Below are 20,580 nucleotides of genomic sequence, written 5' to 3'. Positions count from 1 at the left end.
CACGTTCGTTTCCCCGGATGCCAACATGACCCGGCACCCAAGAGACAACGATGACACAGTCCTGGTGTTAGAGCTGATGGCTGGATCTCAGAAGAATGTCTTCAACGAAGGCGTGCTTAATGAAGACTTGTGGAGGCCCCTAATTATGCTCTGAGAATCGATGCAAACCAGCTCACGACGGAACGAGAGCGTGAGAGCATGTTCACGGGCAAGCATAATGGCAGTAAATTAAGCAGTATATACGGAACACATGCGATGTAAGCTATATTCTGAGTTGCTCTCATCAATGACAAAGGCACAGCCAACAGAATTTCCCTCTTTAAACAATCCGTATAGAACACATTAAAATTAGGGTACTGTTCTGAGAGTGTTGTAAACTGTTGCTGGTACAGCTGGGAATTAGTATGCTGCTTGGGGTGTGAAGACAAGCGTAATTCAAACCGTGGCGATCGAAGCAACCTTGTTGGGACAACAAAAAATTGAAGCAACGAAAGAGAGGGCCACACAAATTCGTCAAAAAGGAGACTCTCACACACATGGATATACCATGGACGGACCATGTGTACAGCGACGACGTGCAGCATAGAGGTCGTAAATCCGGCCATCACACAAGAAAATCTACAGAGGTGATTAGAAATACAGAGCACGTGTGCAGAATAATTAAAGAGAAGCCTCCTACGACGATATATTAATGAATGTTCGTTGGCTTCAACACAAGGGCTGGCAACAGGACTAGTACGAAGCGCGCCAGTAGCTAGTCGAATGTCCAGGTAAAGAACTCTTTCTAGTTGTTTCACCAGAGAAGAGCGAGTGGCCATATAATTGATAAACAAGGGTGTTCAAAATCAACAGGTCCCAAATGTATCTAGTGCAATATTATACTGCATTCAGGAAAACAGGAACTATTTCTATGATTTCTATGGAAAGTGAACCGGATAATGGAGTGCAGAAAGGGAAATGAAATGGAATGAAGTAATAGTTCAAAATTATCAATATAAACACATTATAAATATTGTACAGATCAGGGGCGGATCCAGGGGGTCGATCGCTTCCCCCCCAGAAGACGAAACTTTCTTTTATATATATATATATATATATATATATATATATATATATATATATATATATAACCCATCCCAAAGTTCGGAGGACTTAAAAGTTGCGGTATGACCTCCCACCGCCCCCTCAGAAGTAAGTCCTGGATCCGCCCCTGGTACACATTCTATATTAGTTTAACTTAGTCAACATACATAACTGAATGTACGATAAATATAGGAATAAATTTACTCAAAATTTAAGATGAATCTCACTGTTCTTCCAAATATAAGTATCCGGTTATGGACAGAAATGTAGTGCCTTGTTACAAATGTTCAGCCGGCTGAACAGGCCCCCCACCCCAACCCGTCAACCCTACCCCAACGAAACTGTCATTTATGTGTTTCATAGCACCCCAATTTTATAATATATAAAACTCCTATCTCTGCGATTCCAACTGACAGCTTGGGACTGATTATACCAAGATTCATTTTATCCCAAAATTTCATCGTAATCAGAAGTCATTCGGTGTGTTCGTGCACTGTATTATTTTGAACACAGAGTTCGTTGTACAATATACTATTTATTATATTGTAAACACACAACTAAATACAAAAATTGCTATGCATAAGCAACTACACACTATGCAGTCACACACGCCACGTTGACACTTATAAAAACTATCAATCATCCAGCGTTGCCAGATACAAAACAAAAGAATAATGAAATGCGGCCAAACATACCGCCCACCTTGAAATATCATTTCAACACTACATATTATTCTGCACATTACTCTACACTACACATTCTACATATTATTCTTCATTAAATGGGAGAGGAGAAATCTTTACAATATGTCGTTTGAGGACACCTTTGCTAGTTTTAATAGTAACAGTTCTAACAATATTATCTACACCAGGATGAACAGCAACTACTCTTGCTAAATTCCAATGTTGAGGAGATGTCTTATCTTCTTTCACTAATACTAAATCATTGACCTTGATATTAGCACGTTTACACCACCACTTTGGCCTTTGTTGCAGCCGAGACAAATATTCTGTTTGCCAACGGTTCCAAAAATGTTGGACCAATCTTTGAGTTAATTGCCAGCGTGACAAATGATTGATTTTTAATTCACACAATTTTGGTTCAGGTATTGCTACTAGTGAATCGTAAATTAAGAAATGGCCAGGAGTTAATACCTGATAGTCATTAGGATCAGAAGACTTAGCTGGTGCAGCTAATGGTCTAGAATTTAAACATGCTTCAACCTGACACAAAACTGTATACATTTCTTCAAATGTAAGTACACTGTTACCAACTACACGTCTTAAGAGGAACTTGACAGACTTTACACCAGCTTCTCATATGCCTCCAAAGTGAGGTGAGGATGATGGATTAAAATGCCAATTTATAGATTGCATACTGAGGTAATTACATACAGACTCTTTTGAATCACCATTCGTTACAAGTTTCAGTAAGGATTTTAATTCTCTGTTTGCACCTATGAAATTTGAACCACAATCACTGTAAATATCAGTAGATTTTCCCCTTCTAGCTATAAAACGTTTCAAAGCTGCAATAAATGACTCTGTTAAAGCATCACTTACCAATTCTAAATGGATTGCTTTGACACTGAAACAAATGAAGAGTGCTACATAACATTTGAACATTTTGAATTTCGACTTTTCATATTTTTTAACATTAGTGGACCAGCATAATCTAAACAGCAATGCAAAAATGGACGAGTTGGTGTTACTCTACCAACAGGAAGTTGACCCATTAATTGAGAGGCTGTTACACTTGACTGTTTGTGACATATTACACAACTTTTTACAATTTTTTTTACAAAGTCAAGACCACCAATAATCCAAAACCTTTGTTGCAAAACAGATAAAAGTAACTGTGAACCTGCATGAAGATGCTTTATATGTTCAGATCTTACAAGAAGTTCTGTAATTCTAGCATGTTTTGGAAGTAAGATAGGATATTTGAAATCATATGTTATACTAGAATTAGGAAGCGACCTCCAACTCTCATGACATCATTTTCATCAAGAAATGGATTTAAACACAAGAGTTTGCTATTATAAGGCAAAGGCAAAGTATTTTATCTCAAGTGGATATTCAGATTCTTGAGCTTGTTTTATCCAATGCATTAATGCATTTGACAACTCCTTTGTAGTTAATGGTCCATCTTAACTCCTGTTTACTTTTACTATTCCTAATAAATCTTTTACACCAAGCAGTAACACGAACTAACCTAGATAATGATGAAAATTTATCTACTATTGTACAGTCAACCTTAATGTATATGTTAACAGTTGAAGATTTTTGCTCACATTGAACAGAATCTAGATTTTTGCAATTAATATTTACAATAGGTAACTCTGATTCTATCAACCACTTTGGCCCATTCCACCATAGTGAATAAGACTCTAATTGTGACGGATTCAAACCACGAGAACTACAATCAGCTGGGTTGTCTTTGGTCGATGTGTGCGCCCATTTAATAAAAATTGATTGTTGGATCTCAGATACCCCGTTAGCCACAAATGTTTTCATTTACTCGGACATGAAGAAAGCCATGCTAATACAATAGTAGAATCTGTGTAACAGACAACCTGTTCAAACTTGATTAACATTGCCTTAATGACCGTATTGACCAATCTACATAACAATATTGCAGCACACAATTCTAACCTAGGTATTGATATTTGCTTTATAGAGGCAACTTTGGTCTTTGCAGCAATCAGGTATACTTGCACATTTCCAGATGTATCTATACAACGTACATATGCTACTGCAGCATACGCCTTTTCACTAGCATCTGAGAACCCAATTAGATCATATTACACAATATTTTCAGAAGAAATACACCTTTTGATCTTAATCTGTCTCAACAATGGCAATTCTTGACAATATACTTCCCAGGAGCGAGTAATATCATTCGGAAGTACGTCATCCCATTCAATTTTTAATTTCTATAATGATTGTAGTAACAATTTTGCAACAATGGATACTGAAGATAACCAACCAAGCGGATCATACAATTTTGCAATATCAGATAGTAACATTCGTTTTGTCATTACTGACTTATAAGTGGGAACAACAATAGAAAATGAAAATGAATCACTTGATGGATTCCACTGTATACCTAAAGCTTTTACATTCTCATCTTCATTAAAACAAATTAGCGATTGAGTTTCTCTTAAGTGAGAAGGTATACTATTTAACACATTCATGTCGTTAGTAGACTATTTTCTTAATTCGAAACCACCTTTGTGTAATAATGCTGTTAATTCTGAGTACAATACAATTGCCTCACTACTATCAGCTGCACCTGAAACTAAATTATCAACAAAGAAATCGTTCATGACTAATTCTGCAGCTCTGGGATAACAATGACCTTCATCTACAGCTAACTGTTGTAAACACTTTACAGCCAGATATGGAGCCGAACTGGTTCCATAAGTAACAGTTAACAATCTAAAATCACTAATAGGTTGGTCAACTGTTACTCTCCACACTATTCTCTGGTAATCAGAATCAGTTTCATCTACCTTAACTTGTCTGTACATTTTTGCTATATCAGCACACATTGCAATTGGATGAGTTTTGAACCTTAATATTAATGGGATAATATCATCTTGTAATTTTGGACCTACCATTAAGTTGTCATTGAGAGATACTCCACTGCTAGTTTTAGCACTACCATCAAATACAACCCGCAATTTAGTGGTAGAACTACTTTCATTTAAGACACAATAATGCGGCAGATAATAAGATTCAGATACAAGCTTATCAAGTTCTACATCAGGATTTTTTTCCATGTGACCCATGGTGGAAAGACTACAAGGTGGATGCAATGCAGTGCTACATTCTTGTCGCTCTGGCGCATGACGTCATCTCGGTCGCAGACGTGGCCAGCGAGAGTCAGATGAACTTTTAACAAGCGCTTGCTCGCTGGTATCTTACACGCAAACTTCTCTTCTATTTATAGTGATCTTAAACAAAGTAAATATTTTAGTACAAAGAATAATTATATAAACGTAATGTAATCAATGCTTAAGCTAAGTGAATTCAAAGGAAGATATTTACAATAGCAAAAGAAACAGCAATATCAGTTCATATTAAACAACTTTGAAGCTTGAACAAGCCAATAATACTCACTACATTTTCTGCTTTTTCTTTTCTTTCTTTCTTTCTTTCTTTCTTTCTTTTCTTTTTTAAATATCTGAAGTAATACACTCAAGTACAAGGATCTTATAAAATAGAGGATCTATCCTTACAACAAAGTCTTGAAGCCATACCTCAGTTTCGCCACCCCTACTCTGCCCACTTCGTCCAATAGGATCGCAATGTTTTGAGCCAACAATCATGGCGGAAACGAAAGTAGCTAATCAGACGATGGTAGAAACGAGAGTAGCCAATCAGACGTGCCGATGCTCGGTTGCTTTCTGTCTTCACCGATTTAATAGGATGAAGATACATATGGGCAGATCCTCTATTTATAACATCCTTGCTCGAGTATGTATAGGCCTGAATAATCTTTAACACAGTGTGTCGTTAATGCATTTTATTATTATATATTTATGTATGTTCAAGTATATTTTCGTAACACATTGATCGGTTTTGATTTACTATTATTATTATTATTTTGCTTTAAAGAGAATTCTCTACTGATGACCCCATATAAATTTTGAGAATATCTCAAGGGAGAATTCATGGTTTTCATAAACAGAAATGCACGTACGTATATTTTCGTTATGCTTGGACAGTTTTTTTTTTTTTTTTTTTAAGACGTTGCTCCCACGTAAGTTTCGTCAGAATCTCAGGGAAGGTTAAAAACTTTATTGAGCAGGGACGCACGTATTTAATATTTTAAACATCGTTTTTATTTTTGATTTATAAAAAAATCATCTTATTTGAAACCGCTGATCGCTTATTTATAGAATTTGTATTTGAACAAAAGGTTTGGTGAAACTGACAGTTCTCTGAATATTAGTGTCAAAATTTACGCCATAACAAACTGTATTATTAAACATTTGTACGAAATAAAACGTTACATATACTATTGTGTTCTAAAAATATATAGAAATAAATATGTATATACAAAGCACCTCAAACAAAGAAATTGCAACTTGACTATTTCAAACAAGAAACAAAGTACTAGGCTAAGTGAAGATGATGTAGGGGTGTTACAGCTAGACTAGAAAACACATAAACCATAAAATTACACAATTTTCTTAATTTCCTTGATAAGTTTTCTCTTTTCTGTCCCGTGGACTAAAGAAGACAAAAGATAAATGCAAGTGAATGATTATGTGGAATTTGGTGGAATGAGAATGCGGGAGTACCCCGAGAAACTCACGATGTTGTCCACCAGAAACTCACTTGACCGAGAAGCGGGCAGTATCCCTTGCACCAGAGGTGAGCCTTCTGCCACTGAGCCACCGTGCTTCCTTGATTGGTTGAGAATCTACCATATTTTTAAATTTACTGTAGTCATTCTTAATTTTATAATTCTGGAGGGGGGGCCTAAATATGTATATGTAATTATCCAAAGTTATGATTAAAATGAACAAAAATTTCAAAATTTGAGTGTAAAAATGTCCCGACAATGTCGCCCTGACATGGTAGGTGGATACTTTATTCTCTTGACCAAATATATTGTTATATATCTTTGTAACCGTTAATGGTTATTACGAACCTCCCATTCGTTAGTTAATTTGAAGGCCAATGTCCCGTTTTAGCATCGAGGCTACAGGGAATGCAGACCTCCAGAATGAAATGGGACCTAAACTACTGTAACGCGTTCAATGCTCTCCATATGCGTAACTCGAAGGAGGTAAGCCTCCTAGATCATCGTGCCTCCCTTCTCGAGTTACATGCCTGTCTCTGTGGGGAAAATTTTGTCTCAATAGCTTATGTATAAGGAAATGATGATAGAAATGATCACCTCTGTCGGTTCCCCTCCCTCATGATTTCGAATCCGGGTCTTACCTCAAAGTTCGTCTTTTTAAATCATACTGTTAGATTTTTGTATGCAGAATCAACACAAACTACTGTAGCCCTATATACTATTATTACATACTATTAATACTAAAAAGAAAGTACGTAAATAAATCGCTTTTTTATAATTTCATTTGCCATTGCATTTATTTGTTACTTTTAAGTAAAACTTACCATATTTTAGGTTTATTTTGTCATGTCGCCTGCAAGCTAAAATCCATTTCTGGAGACATTCCCTCTCTTTTTGAGGAAATCTAAAGTATTTTATATTAGTTCCCTTAGTTTTTCTGTAATCATTACTACAGTCGTATACTGCACAATTAGGCATTCTCGATATCATTTAAAAGAACAAAGTAACAAAGAATTTCCACTTGTCACTTAAAGCCGCGCCGTTTCCCGTTGTCTCTTGCAAACTAGATGACGTCACAGCCACGACAGCGCTCCAGGCGACATGCGCATGCAACCACCTTGTAGTCTTTCCACCATGATGTGACCTAAGTCTAAGTACTCCTTCATGAAATCACAATATTGTTTACATAAATCAGGATCTTGCTGTAACTTACGTTCCATCTGGCATTATCGCTTTACTGCTGTGTCCCGGGATACACCTAGAGGCTCAACATTTTCTTTAAAAGGCAATTTTACAATATATTTGCCATCAACATCACGTTTGTAAGTTTCAGCAAAATACTGCTCATATGTTTGCTCTTCAACGGATAAATGTTGTACAGTTGGCAACTCTTCTACTTCCCAAAATCTTTGCAATGTTTTATTGAGATCAACAGAAACAAAATATGACTGAACACTTGATGTGTTATTCGTTAAGTTAATCCGACCACACAATACCCAACCTAACACCGTTTCAATTGCAGACGGAGCTCCATTCGTACCTATGTGTCTCCCACTGAGCAACAATAATGGGAAAACATCAGCACCTAACAACACATCAATAGGGCCGCTTTTATTAAAATGTGGATCTGCTATGTTTACTTGTTTCACAATTTCCCAATTACCTATATTTTGAATAGTTACTCTGGGTAAGTTACTTGTGATTCTTGGGACTACTATTGCTTTAGTATGAATATTATTATTACTGTACAATGACTGAAAACACAAATCAACTATTGCATGAGAATTTCAAACGTTAGAACCAGTAACACCTGATATGCTCATGTTTATTTTCTCTTTGTTTATGCGTAATTTCTGGACGCAATGTTCAGTTACAAACGATAATTCACTGCCACAGTTGATAAGAGCACGAAATTGTATCAACTTATTTGCATTATCTTTGATATTTATGAGAGCGGTGGACAACAACACCTGAGGAATTAGTTTTTGATTTATAGAATGATAACAATTTACATGATCTACTTTATCCTTCTTTTCACAATGCAATAAAGTATGATGTTTTTTGATACAACTGTGGCAACCCTGCTTCACATTACACTTATTTACGGAAGAATTTAAGGTCAAACAATTGAAACAAAGCGAATTCTTTTTCACAAAACTATGCCTATCATTCACTGACATATTTATGAACTTTTGACACATATAGCTTGTGGTTATTTTTACACATGATACATGACACAATTGGACTTGAATGATGCACTAACGTGTTGCTTTTTTTTGTTTGTTTTTAAAGTAGACGTGTCTGCCGGTGACCTTGCACTCACTGCAGCTAACGCTTTGGCACGTTGTAATATGAACTCTTTCAGCTGGTCGAAAGTTGATTGTTCGTTTTTCTTCAATGAAAGCTCCCATTGTTTTCTAGTGTTCTTATCTAGCTTCTCACACACATGGTAAATTAAAAATACATCCCAATGTTCCACTGGAAGGCCCAAGGATTTAAGTTCACACACACACTGAACACTATTGTCAATCAATCTTCGTGACTCAGCTGATGACTCACTCTTCACAGCTGGTTGAGTAATCAACTTGCTCAAAATATGATTTGCTAGCTCCCTCACGTCTTCATATCTTGATTTAAGTAACTCCCATGCTACTTTATAGTTATCATCAGATATAGAAATAGACTGCAACAATTCTGCAGGCTCCCCTGATACTGCTGTCTTCAAATACGGCAACTTTTGAGCATTTCCTAACCGATTGTTATTATGAACAGCAGCAACAAATAAGTCACGAAACGGTAGCCAATCCTGCACTTTACCACAAAATGTAGGAAGTTCTAAGTTTGGCAACTTCACATCTGTGCACTATTTATTAGATGTATTTACCCGTTCAGTATTAGGTGACTGCATATTGTACAAAATTTCTAAGATACAGTCCAACTTATCTTGCACTTCATTAAATTCTCCGTCATATGTTGCAAACCCGCTTTCACCACCCACAGAAATGAGCTTTTAACGAGCTCTGTGCAATCGCCATGTAATTGCGTAGCACGTTCAGTGTACAGCTTAATACTGAAGTTAGGCCTGTCTTTATTCTCGTTCGCTTTATGTATTAACCTTTTCACTTCACGTTTCAAGACAGTTTTCTTACCTATGAGTTCTTCCATTGTTATAATTCTGCACCATTTTGACAATGCACTACAAAATGAAAATACTGTGCCACAAGTTCGCAAACCACACACATGCACAACTGGAACAAAATCGGCCCGGAGGACCAATTTAACGTTCGTGGACTGTATTATTTTGAACACAAAGTTCGTTGTACAATATACTATTTATTATATTGTAAACACACAACTCAATACAATAATTGCTATGCATAAGCAACTAAACACTATGCAGTCACACACGCCACTTATAAACAACTATCAATCATCCAGTGTTGCCAGATACAAACAAAAGAATAATGAAATGCGGCCGAACAAGGTGAAACACCAGAAAGACGAAAGCGACTGTACAAATATATTCCATATTATCTTTGAGACGATTTACATACTTGTACCATCTTCTGTATCTTGATTACATAGAAATATGTATTGATATTTTTAATTAATGATAATTACTGAAAGAAAACTGTTCAACATACCTAACCTTACATCTCGCTCAAAGGTTTATTAAATTTGTACGTTCAACTGAAAACCATATGCCCCGATCCTGGAACAGAGGGACTCTGGTCCGCCGGAAGGTTTCCATGCACACTCAAAGAGTTGGGTATATTTGCTTGGACATCTGAAAACGAAACATTTGAGGAGTGTATTTCCAATCCATGCTAGATCCATTTGGTAGAATTCTTCAGAAAGGGAGAAAAACTATTTTCTTTTTACATTGAAACACTACAGCAAGTGATATTAAAAACAGAATTTACCACAGAAAATAATGTGTTTTGACAGAAAATAATTACAAAATTTGGTTTCATAGTATATTATTCCATGTTTAATTCAAACTTGGACATTTTTCGATTTAGCATGTTTTGGAAATACACTCCTCCTATATATTTAACCCCCCTCAAGGTTATGCAGAAATCGGCGCGGCTGCTTAAAACGTGTCTTCTTACGATCACATACTTATAAAACCACAGCTTAATATTGTGCACAATAAATGAATTAAGAAAAATGTAAAATGTTTCTTAAGTATATTATTAATATCTGTTACTTTTGTCAAATGACTCAAAGTTACAAACTATAAAAATAATCATTCGAAAAAAGAGCAAAGAACGCAAACATTGGCTTCTTATGGAACGGAGTACGTGGTAAGTGTATTTTACTTATTTTAATAGTATTGGATTAATAATTAGTAGCATGCTAGTAGACCATATACCGAGTCTTCTGCGAAGTCACACAAAATTAACAATAAAAGACGTAAGTAAGCCTATGTTAGAACATCGTATTAGTTAAGCATTATTAATGTTTTAGGGGTAAAATCTAGGATTTCACAACCAGATAGGAAGTTAGTTACTTGCTCCAAGACAGTCAGACTCTTATCTTCATTTTTTTCTTTTTATCTAATTCTAATTTTCAACTTGCTGCATGCCAGATTTACAGTACTACGAAAACCGGGATGAAATCCACTAAATGTCTCCTTGATTATTCCAAAACTTTTAAAAAAGATGGCATCTACTAAGTATTCCAGGCGTAACAATCACGTTTTTGTCAATCTACTTAAAATGTAAAGTTCTGAGAACACATCTCGTTAACCGTTAATTTTAAATACAATTATTCTTTTCCAAATATTCGGTTCATCTGTGTTAGAAGTGTGGAAAACAGTGCAAATTAACTCATTTCCTAAAAGCTTTCAGGATGATAATACAGACAGAAATATACAAAGTGTAATTTTATGTCAGCGATAAATCTTTCGTTTCACTAAAAAATGGAACTATGTTAGAGCTATCAATTAGCATTATTTCTCTAATGCTAGTTATTTATCAATAAACCCAGTAATGATCCTAAGATCTAGTGCATGTGTTGGTCTTGCGGCAGGTGATGTATCTTCGAGTGTTTCGTCACCATCCTTAAACTTGCTAAACCACCGCTGCACTGTCCGCGTAGTTAGGTACAATCACCAAAGGCCTGGCATATCTTCTACCCTGCTGGTTCGGAGGTCCCGTGGAGGTCCCGTGTTCTACCTGTCCATACGCAAATTCACGGTGTAACTGAACTCCCACAAGTAGGTAGTATGTTGGATATACCCACACCAACAACTGATCATTCAGATCCAACTCACGGTATGAGGGCCAATTGAACACAAACCTCCACAAAAAGCTACAGAACTTACTTGGTTATTTTTATAATTGCCATATGTCTTGGCCTAAATGCATCATATGCGAACACGTCGGTACTTGGTATTTAAATGCAATATTGACGTGAGTTCGTTGAATACCAGTCGATATACATGTTGCTTTAGAGAAGAAATATTGTCTTCCATACATTTTGTACCATATACCTGCAAGTCTTACATATCTTGTACAGACTTAAGTATCAAGATTTATGAAGTTTAGGATTTGTGGATCTACTGTAGTGCAAATGGTTTCTGTTGAAACATGATTTTCAATTTCCCAATGTTTCTTTCACAATAGCCTGGATCTTTATGAAGTCTACCTCTTTTGTTTCCTTTGAGTTAATGTCCTGATTTTGTTGGTGTATTCTCATTTTCGACTACCTTTGTTTCACCTCGAGAGGTACGAAACCTACGTTGTTTGATTTCGTCCGCTTTGCAAAATACATGTTTGCGTACATTTACGTCGAATCCGGAAGAAAAACGAAATATATAATGGAAAGTATTCGATTGCTGGGACACATTGGCACTTCTTTTTATGTCTTTGACATATACACGTTAAAAATCTGACCTTCGAATAGGAAAAAAAAGATAAGCATTTTCTGTGCTGAAATCTGCATTTGGTAAAATGAACTGAATATATTGTTCGTTGTGGTAACATACGGTCTTTATATCGGCACCGTTCACATTTGCAACACACAACGTTACCGCATTTTTTCTCCTGGTGCTTGGTTGTCTGTGGGGTTAATACAACTATTACTTAGCTCCTTTACATTTATGTTTATTGTCCTTTCAATTTCCTTTGTTTTGTAATCTTTTTCGTGGTTTCAGAAGTGTTCTCCATGCTAGAACAAGAAACACTATTCTATACATCTGTCGTAATTGCTAAAGTTAGTTACATCACTTTGGCAAGCTGAAATGCACCAATGTTCGCGATTAGACTATCTTCAGGCACGAGGCAATCACACTCAGTTATGAGTTATCCGATACAATGTTGTATTATTATCGTATTTCTAAATGAATATTCTAACGTGGAAAGAAAAGTCGTTGTTCCACCCAAATTTTCGGACACTTTTCTTTCTGATGCCACGATCCAATCAAACTGAATTTCCTATTATCCAATAAAATGTTACATTTATATCGTAAGTATTTTTTTAAATTGAATATTCAAACGTGCAAAGATAATAAGTCGTTCTTTCACTTAAATTGTCGAACACTTTTCGTTTTGATGCCACGATATAATCGAACTCAGTTGCCTGTTATCTGTTAGAATGTTGCATTATTATCGTTAATATTTTTTAAATGAATATTCTAACGTGAAAAGATAAGTCGTTTTTTCATTCAAATTTTCGAACACTTTTCTATTTGATGCCACGATCCAATCAAACTAAGTTAACTATTATCCGATACAGTGTTGCATTATTATCGTTAATATTTTTTAAAATAAATGTTCTAACGTGTAAAGGGAACAGGTCGTTCTCCCACACAAAATTTGGAATTGTGTGTGCGTGTGTGTATTTTTTTCACTACGGATTGTACATTAGTACTACTCAGTGCTGCATGAAATTGTGTCAGTAGATGAAACAATGTAAACATTTCAGAAATGCTAATAGCTCAATTTTCGAAATTTTGTGCGTTACGCCGTTTTTACATTAAGGCGTTTAATTCTGAAAGTATATTACTTCCGGACCACACAGCTGTTATAACCCATAGACTCATAAGGAAGGTTAATGAAAAGCAATACCAATAAAATGTATTATTTTCCAACCCTTCAAGCGGAAATAATAGCAACTTAACCTTCTTCTTGTAGCACATGCAATTTTTAAATACATAATTAGTGTTCACGTTTTAATTCCGTTATGTATCATTTCCGTATTGCATATTACAATAATATAACTACACTCTTTCTTTATTACATACCATGTTAGAAACTCTATAGGTATCGATATCTACTATTGATCAGCAATTTCTCTTCCGTTTCAGATATGTATAAAGGTGTTCCCAAATGATCAGTTTTCAATGCATACATCAACAGCATTCGCATACACTTGGAACTGAAACATGAAGACCTTTGCTGTAAGTAAAACGTATAATTGAGTTTATTTTTTTTCTTTTTATTCTAATCTACTGCATTTTATTAGAAAATATTTTAAGTTTAGTTGATGCACGGTTACAGAAACAGTTCTGTTTACATTAAAAAGCATCTTGATACTTTATTAGTTTAGTACATGGGTAGAAAGACCAGGGCCGTAACTTGTGGAGGGTAGGAGGGGCAACAGCCCCCCAGAGAAGCACCCTGTCGTTCGAGGGGGCCCATTTTAAGACAAAATTTTCTTATTTTATATACGATACGAACATGAAATTATAAATGAAGCATTAAACAGGTTCACTACATTACATAAACAAAACAGTGCACAAAAGGTAAGAAAAAATGAATCATGGGCCCATTTCAGTAAAAAATATCTACTATTAGGGAACCTAGAAATAATATTTATTCGTATGGCTTCGATATTTGTCAATTTTGTCCCTTAATTAATTTGTCATGTATGGAACGGTCCCAAGGGCGTAGCTAACGGCCCCAGACCTTGTCGTGCGGGAGGGCTCACAGTCTCCGGGGCCCATAAAGAGTAAGAGAAAGATGAAAAGAGGGGACCCAAGAATTAGAAAAATAACTTTTTCTAGGGGGCTCAAATACGTATTAATGTTTGCCCCCTCTTAGTTACGGCGCTGAGAAACACATTCCTTGATTCAGATTTATAAGCTTTTCAAATTATAAACCCTCAATGTTTGAAACTATCCGTTCTGCAAAGTAAAGTGTTGGAAGCTAAAAGGTTGGTGTCGAGTATGTGTGGAGGGGAATGATATGTACCCTGAGCAGTAGTCTTGCATTATAGTATGTGTACCCGCCAACTGCCCAGTGCTGAAACCGATCTCATGGTTCGGAAGACATGTTACCGTGGGTTCAAAGATGTACATTATAAGGGCCTGGTTCGTATTTTAAGTTAATCTTCTAAATAACCCAACGCGTTTTATCACTTTCTTAATTGGCTTTTAATATTTGACCATGATAAGTATATATAATTAACTTTTCTGCACATAAAATATATATAGAACTTCATACACACTTATCTACTCGCTAAGATGTCTACGTATATGTACAATTATTTATATCGTTGCTATAGTAACAACAATTCATATTTTAGCTACCGATTACAAAATAATAATCTCGAAATCTCTATATGTCTTTCTTTTTCATTATACATTATATTGCTCACATAATTCGCCTCTGATCCCCTTTCTGTAAATAGGCACAGATTGCCAATGATACATACAACGTTATCGTTGTACATGTTACTATGAAGTAGTTTGTGGAATTATCATTAAAGCATTGTTTAGTTGTGTATATAATTTCTTTCATTTTTCTCGTTTAATTTTTCTGAGTTCTTTTGTGGCTATGAAAGGCATAGCGGAATGCACTAGTAGCCAGCATTGATATCATCATTGCTTATCATAGAATTCACTCATGTTTTCTACGTATGTTCAATCTTCCTAATGAAACGTTAGTTCAAGTCATGCTTCAGACTAATGTGGCTGGTTCCCACGTTAAGCTTTAAATCCCGGTACCATATAGCCTTGCTGCTAGAAAGAAATGTAAGATCCAAATCAACCACTCATCTCTTTTCTTTCGTTCTCTTCGTCCTTGTCTTCATTTTCGTTTGTTCTTTATTTATTTTCTTCTTTGTGACTTCCACATCAAAAAAAATGACTGATTTGTTTTCTTACTTCACACCTGCTTCTTTATAATTCTCCGTAAATCAAATAGAGAGAGGAAACATATTTGTACCAAGAATAGTGGTGTCACGCAAAATAGTATAGTACCGAGGTAAATGGTTTTGCACCAGGCCCGTAGCTAGTGATGGGCAGTGGGAATATTCCCGGTAGGAAGGAAAATAAAAAAATGGGAATATTCCCAGGTTTTTTCCCTTGCATATAAATTCACGGGAAGGAATTTATTTCCATTTCTTTAGATTATCTTCCAAATTATAACAACTATGTGACTAATTACTTTATTATCATTTATTATTATTTACTTCTATGTTTTAAACAATTTGAAGATTAAAAAATAAAATTCGTTGACAGTACTTTATATAACTAATAATATGGTATTTTAAATTCTATTTCCATTTTCACTAAAAAGTAGCAAAGTACTAATTTACAAATGATGAAATGGAACCAGTTTGTAAAGTAATGTTGAAATTATGTAGAAATAGAGATGAAGTACTATTAATACACGCTTAACCAGCGATAGTAATAGACGTCGGTCTGTCTCCTGTCTCTGACTCGAATTTCTGAAGAGGTGCTCGGACTTCTCTTACATGTGAATTAACGCATGAAATTTCGAGAAATAGGTAGGAAGAAAGGTCGTGTGTGGCAATGTTATGTGCTAAATTATAAAACCAGATCAGTATCTTGCAAATATTGTGGACATAAATATGTATGCGCAAATGTGTCTTCTGAGACGTTGTGAGTTATGTGTCCTCTGACAGTTACCTTACCTAACTTGTTTATAACATTAAAAAAAATAATGGGATTTATGCAGAGTCGTTCCGAAGCGTGATTAGTGCTACACTAAAGAGTTCGTTTAACATATGTTTCCTGGTATCCTTGTATACCTGTCATGGTTGAAATAATAGGGTGTGGTTTGAATTTTTTTTTTAAATGGGTAAAGGCAATGGAAGATGTTTGACACATCTAGCAAGAAACAAATAATTTTACACAGAAATGAGGAATTCGTGCATAAAAATGTAAAAACGGAAAAATATATAAATATAACGGTAGAACACGTAGGTACGTAGATAGGATACCAACATATTAAGCTAATTAAAATTAGTTCAATTTTACAGTAATTCATATGTAAAGTATAGTAATAAATAGAAGAATCGAAATGCACTTCCATTAATTTGTACAATGTCTTTACAGATTTTGTTTGCTTTGGCCGCTCTTGTAGTGGTAGCCTCAGCCATTGGACCAATCGACTATTATGTAAGTACCCTAAAAATTTTTTTAAAGAAAAAGTTCACATAATGATTTTCAAGATTTTGTTTATTGAATTATGTGTAACTAAACTAAAAGAAGTGTACATAGGTCAATATTAAAACCACATCCGTCACGTATGGGGGATAACGTCCCTCGGGGCACACTATCCCTTGAAGACGGGACGGAAGATAGAAATGGAGAAGGAAAAAAGCAGTCTGGGATCTGTATGCTATGTACCACCACGTTACTTGCCTGATGTTAATAAGGAAAATCCATGAAAAGCTCACTCAGGATGGCTGACCTAAAAATGTTGCAACACCATTCCAACGTAATGTCACCAGCGGGAATCGATGCAGGGGCCGCTCGCACCAAAGGCGAGAGCGTTAGACACTATGTTACTTGGGGCCACCATAGGACAATTTTAGTCTCAATGAAAACATCAAGTTAATTCTGGAAAATGAGAAACGAACACGTAGTAAAACGTCACGTAGTACTTCCTTATTGTTGTGGATTGTGACGTAGAATACCTTATTAGCGGGATTGCTGGTAAAAGACTGTATATGCAACCTTCTAGAGAGAATACGAAGAAAGGATATTGACCGTGGTAATAACAGTTGGTAGCATATTAAACAAGTGGCTAAGTGTTTACTGCATTACACTATGTGTCAAAGTAATTATGAGCCTGGGAGATATGTCAGGAAGCTGCAGATGATATCAGTGAACTAATGTGATGGAGAATGTATTATTGGTTAGTAAGATATCAGGTATCCGCTCCATAGAACGGAGCAATACCTCTCACAGAAAGTATCCGTTATGCACCAATATTAGCAACATTACTTTCAGGACACTAACTTAAACCCTTTTTCAAACAATAACGATATAAGAGTTTATGCCCTGACATACACATCAGTTCAAGTACCATTGCGGATCACGATATGAATGGACCACAAACTATTACCATTGATCTACCAGTATTTATAGGGTTTCTTTGTAATTTCTGCAGTCACTTGACACAAGAGTGCGATCACCGGAACTACCGACCACATTTACCTGAAGCCTCGTTATCTGACAACTCGCCTCCTATTTTGTCCAAACATACGTTGGATAACACAGGTGCACATTACATACTAGGTGATGAGCACTAGTTACGCTTATTGTTGCTTGTGGGTGGGACATAGATTAGTTGACAGCACGTTTCATACTGTACGGTTCAGACACACATACGAAAGCATCATAGCGTGTGGAATCATAAATTGCATTGACCATTTATGCATAATTTAGAATGTAAGTTAAGAATCAACTTAATTGATGCAAGTGATCCATGCAGATGATGGCAAGATATGGACAATCAAAAATATATTATCCATATATTCTTATGCCATAATTATATATATTATACTTGATTGAGAGACTGCCTACAATGCTGTTGAGATTAACGGGTTAGTATAATGATTACGATTCAAAATCTGGAAACTTAAATATTTTCTATTTTCAAATATTCATTTATCTTATTAAAGTTCTTGAGTGGGGTATGGAGAAATACAAAAAAAGGTCAAAATTGAATTTCCCCACTCTGTACTTCTTATCTTTACCCTACTCAGGAAGAAACAAATAGGATTTTTACACTGTTTGGTTGATTGAGATTACAAAATATCTTAAAAAATCACAGCCTAAAATTCAGTGCGGGGGCTATATAAGGCAAACGGAGTTTAAATCGGGATCTCAGCGACTGTTGTGTGTTCGATTCTCTCCCACCGGAAACTGAACCCGGAATTCTGCTTCAGATATGCATTCGCTAGTCACAAGACCAGCAATGATGGTCATCAATGTTAGACATACATTAAGCTTCCTGTTGAAGCCTTTCTAGTTCTGCTGTGGTTATGCTGGTGCAAATTTCGATGTGCGTTTTCCCACACCTCTCTCAAAAGAGTAGGGACGAGTTGCTCTGATCGAAATCCATTAATAGTTGGATGCAAACAGGGTTCTTTGAATAAAGCCAAGGGAAAAGGATTTCTTCCGTAAGAGGGCTGCGGAAGTGGGGCCAAAGCATGTTTCACATATTTTCCGGGGGCACACCTGAAATAGAAAAGCTCAAGTATTGAAATACTTTTCTCGCTACTAATTGTATGCACTTACTCATCGTTAGGAGGACATTATAATCAGTTTTTAGTCTTTTAAATTACCATAATATACTTCAGAGCAGTGACCTACACACGAGTGTTTAACGAGTCCAAATCCTTCCCCAAAATTTTGAAACTCACCTAACATTTGCAGACTTTCTTCATAGAACTATACTCGGTTAGCAGGGAAATTATTGATGTAGGCTGAAGGTTTGAGTACTCTTTCGTTTCTTATAAAAATATTTTAGTACTATCAGATTTTCTGAGAATATAGATAGCAGTAATTAGCAATTACTTACTCGGAAATGAAATCTTTCAGTCTAACGTCCTACGATTATGCCCTTTGGGCTAAGAAAGGCAATGTTTAAAGTAAGCAAATTATGCTGGTGAAATGAGAAAGTTAGAAGAAACAGGAGCAAACTCACGAACACACATACTTTTAGGAATCACTCTGTCCTGATCTGTATGTATTAGAAATATAATATTACTCTAGTAGAATTCGTTATAACAATTGCTTTAACGTTTATATTTACAGGCCTACCCAAAGTATCAGTTCGGTTACGCAGTTAGTGATAAGCTAACCGGCGACAACAAGCAACAGACTGAATTCCGGGATGGTCCTATCGTCAAGGGTCAATACAGCTTAGTAGAACCAGACGGCAGCTTGAGAGTAGTCACTTACGGAGCTGACGACATAAATGGATTCAACGCTATCGTGAAGAGATTGGGACCTAACCTCCATGCTGGTTATGGAGGATACGGATTCTTTGGCTAATCTTATTATAATGGGTAGACCTTTAAAAGATATTCAATATTATGACTGAAGCTGTGCTTTCTGTATATAAACTGTTATTCAGAAATAAATAGCAAATGTTTCAAAAATATATGCATGTTATTTAATGGATATTAACGATTAAGAGGATTTATTGTTATATTTATTATTAGTATACTAAATGAATGTATTTGTCTTCATTCAGTATGGTTCTACGAGTACATCTTTGGATATGAAGATGTGAATTACTTTCAAAATGAAATGAAATCTTTCAGTTTTACGTCCTACGGTTATGCAGAAGGAGATGGTGATGATGAGAAATGAATGAAATGGTGGGATAAAGAAAGTGGGAGGAAACGAGAGAATCCCGACAAAACCCAAGAACACGGTGTTTGTCCACCACAAAATCCACACGGCGCGAGCTGTTATCAAACTAGGGACCCCAAGCACCGGAGGTGAACACTCTACCACTGAGCCAGCGCGCCCCCCTATGAATTAATTTCAGATATGAATTAATTTTAAAATACCAGTTGCAAAAGTTTATTAAGATTTAAGTTGGTTGAGCTATACTGAACTCTATAGAACATGAGAACTCTATTACGATATGAATAAAGTACAAATAAAGTACCTTTGTGTACTTATGACTTTATAAATAGAGGCTCCGAGACCAATTAACACCTTAAAAATCTGTTGTGTCCTTTAGGCTAAAGGAGACCGTTGACTAATGAACGCAAATGACGATGCAAGAATTGGTGAAATGTAACCGTGGAAGGAAAAAAGACGCCTCTAGAAAATATTCAAGCAAAATTTTGTCCAACAGAAACTCACGTGGCCTGGATCGAGTTAGGAGGCCTCACGTAAGAGGTAAGGACGCTCTACTCACCTGTTGTCCTCCTCTAAATTTACATTGTAATAATTTACTA

The 20,580-nt window shown here is 35.9% G+C and overlaps 2 protein-coding genes across 2 annotated transcripts; one reads left to right on the top strand and one right to left on the bottom strand.

Moving 5' to 3' along the window:
* Positions 1 to 4,291: 4,291 nt before the first annotated feature.
* LOC145685574 (uncharacterized) lies at positions 4,292 to 4,876 on the bottom strand. The gene has a single exon (XM_081757963.1). The coding sequence runs from the start codon at positions 4,874 to 4,876 to the stop codon at positions 4,292 to 4,294; it is 585 nt and encodes a 194-aa protein (XP_081614089.1).
* Positions 4,877 to 13,709: 8,833 nt separating this feature from the next.
* LOC145684897 (cuticle protein 19-like) lies at positions 13,710 to 19,700 on the top strand. The gene is made up of 3 exons (XM_081757249.1): positions 13,710 to 13,804; positions 16,709 to 16,771; positions 19,421 to 19,700. Exons 1-3 carry the CDS (start codon positions 13,790 to 13,792, stop codon positions 19,658 to 19,660), a joined length of 318 nt encoding a protein of 105 aa, XP_081613375.1. The 5' UTR covers positions 13,710 to 13,789; the 3' UTR covers positions 19,661 to 19,700.
* Positions 19,701 to 20,580: the final 880 nt, after the last annotated feature.

Source organism: Thermobia domestica, chromosome 5 (assembly GCF_964235325.1).
Source record: "Thermobia domestica chromosome 5, izTheDome1.hap1.1, whole genome shotgun sequence".
Classification (NCBI taxonomy): domain Eukaryota; kingdom Metazoa; phylum Arthropoda; class Insecta; order Zygentoma; family Lepismatidae; genus Thermobia; species Thermobia domestica.
This window is presented reverse-complemented; position numbering and strand designations above follow the sequence as displayed.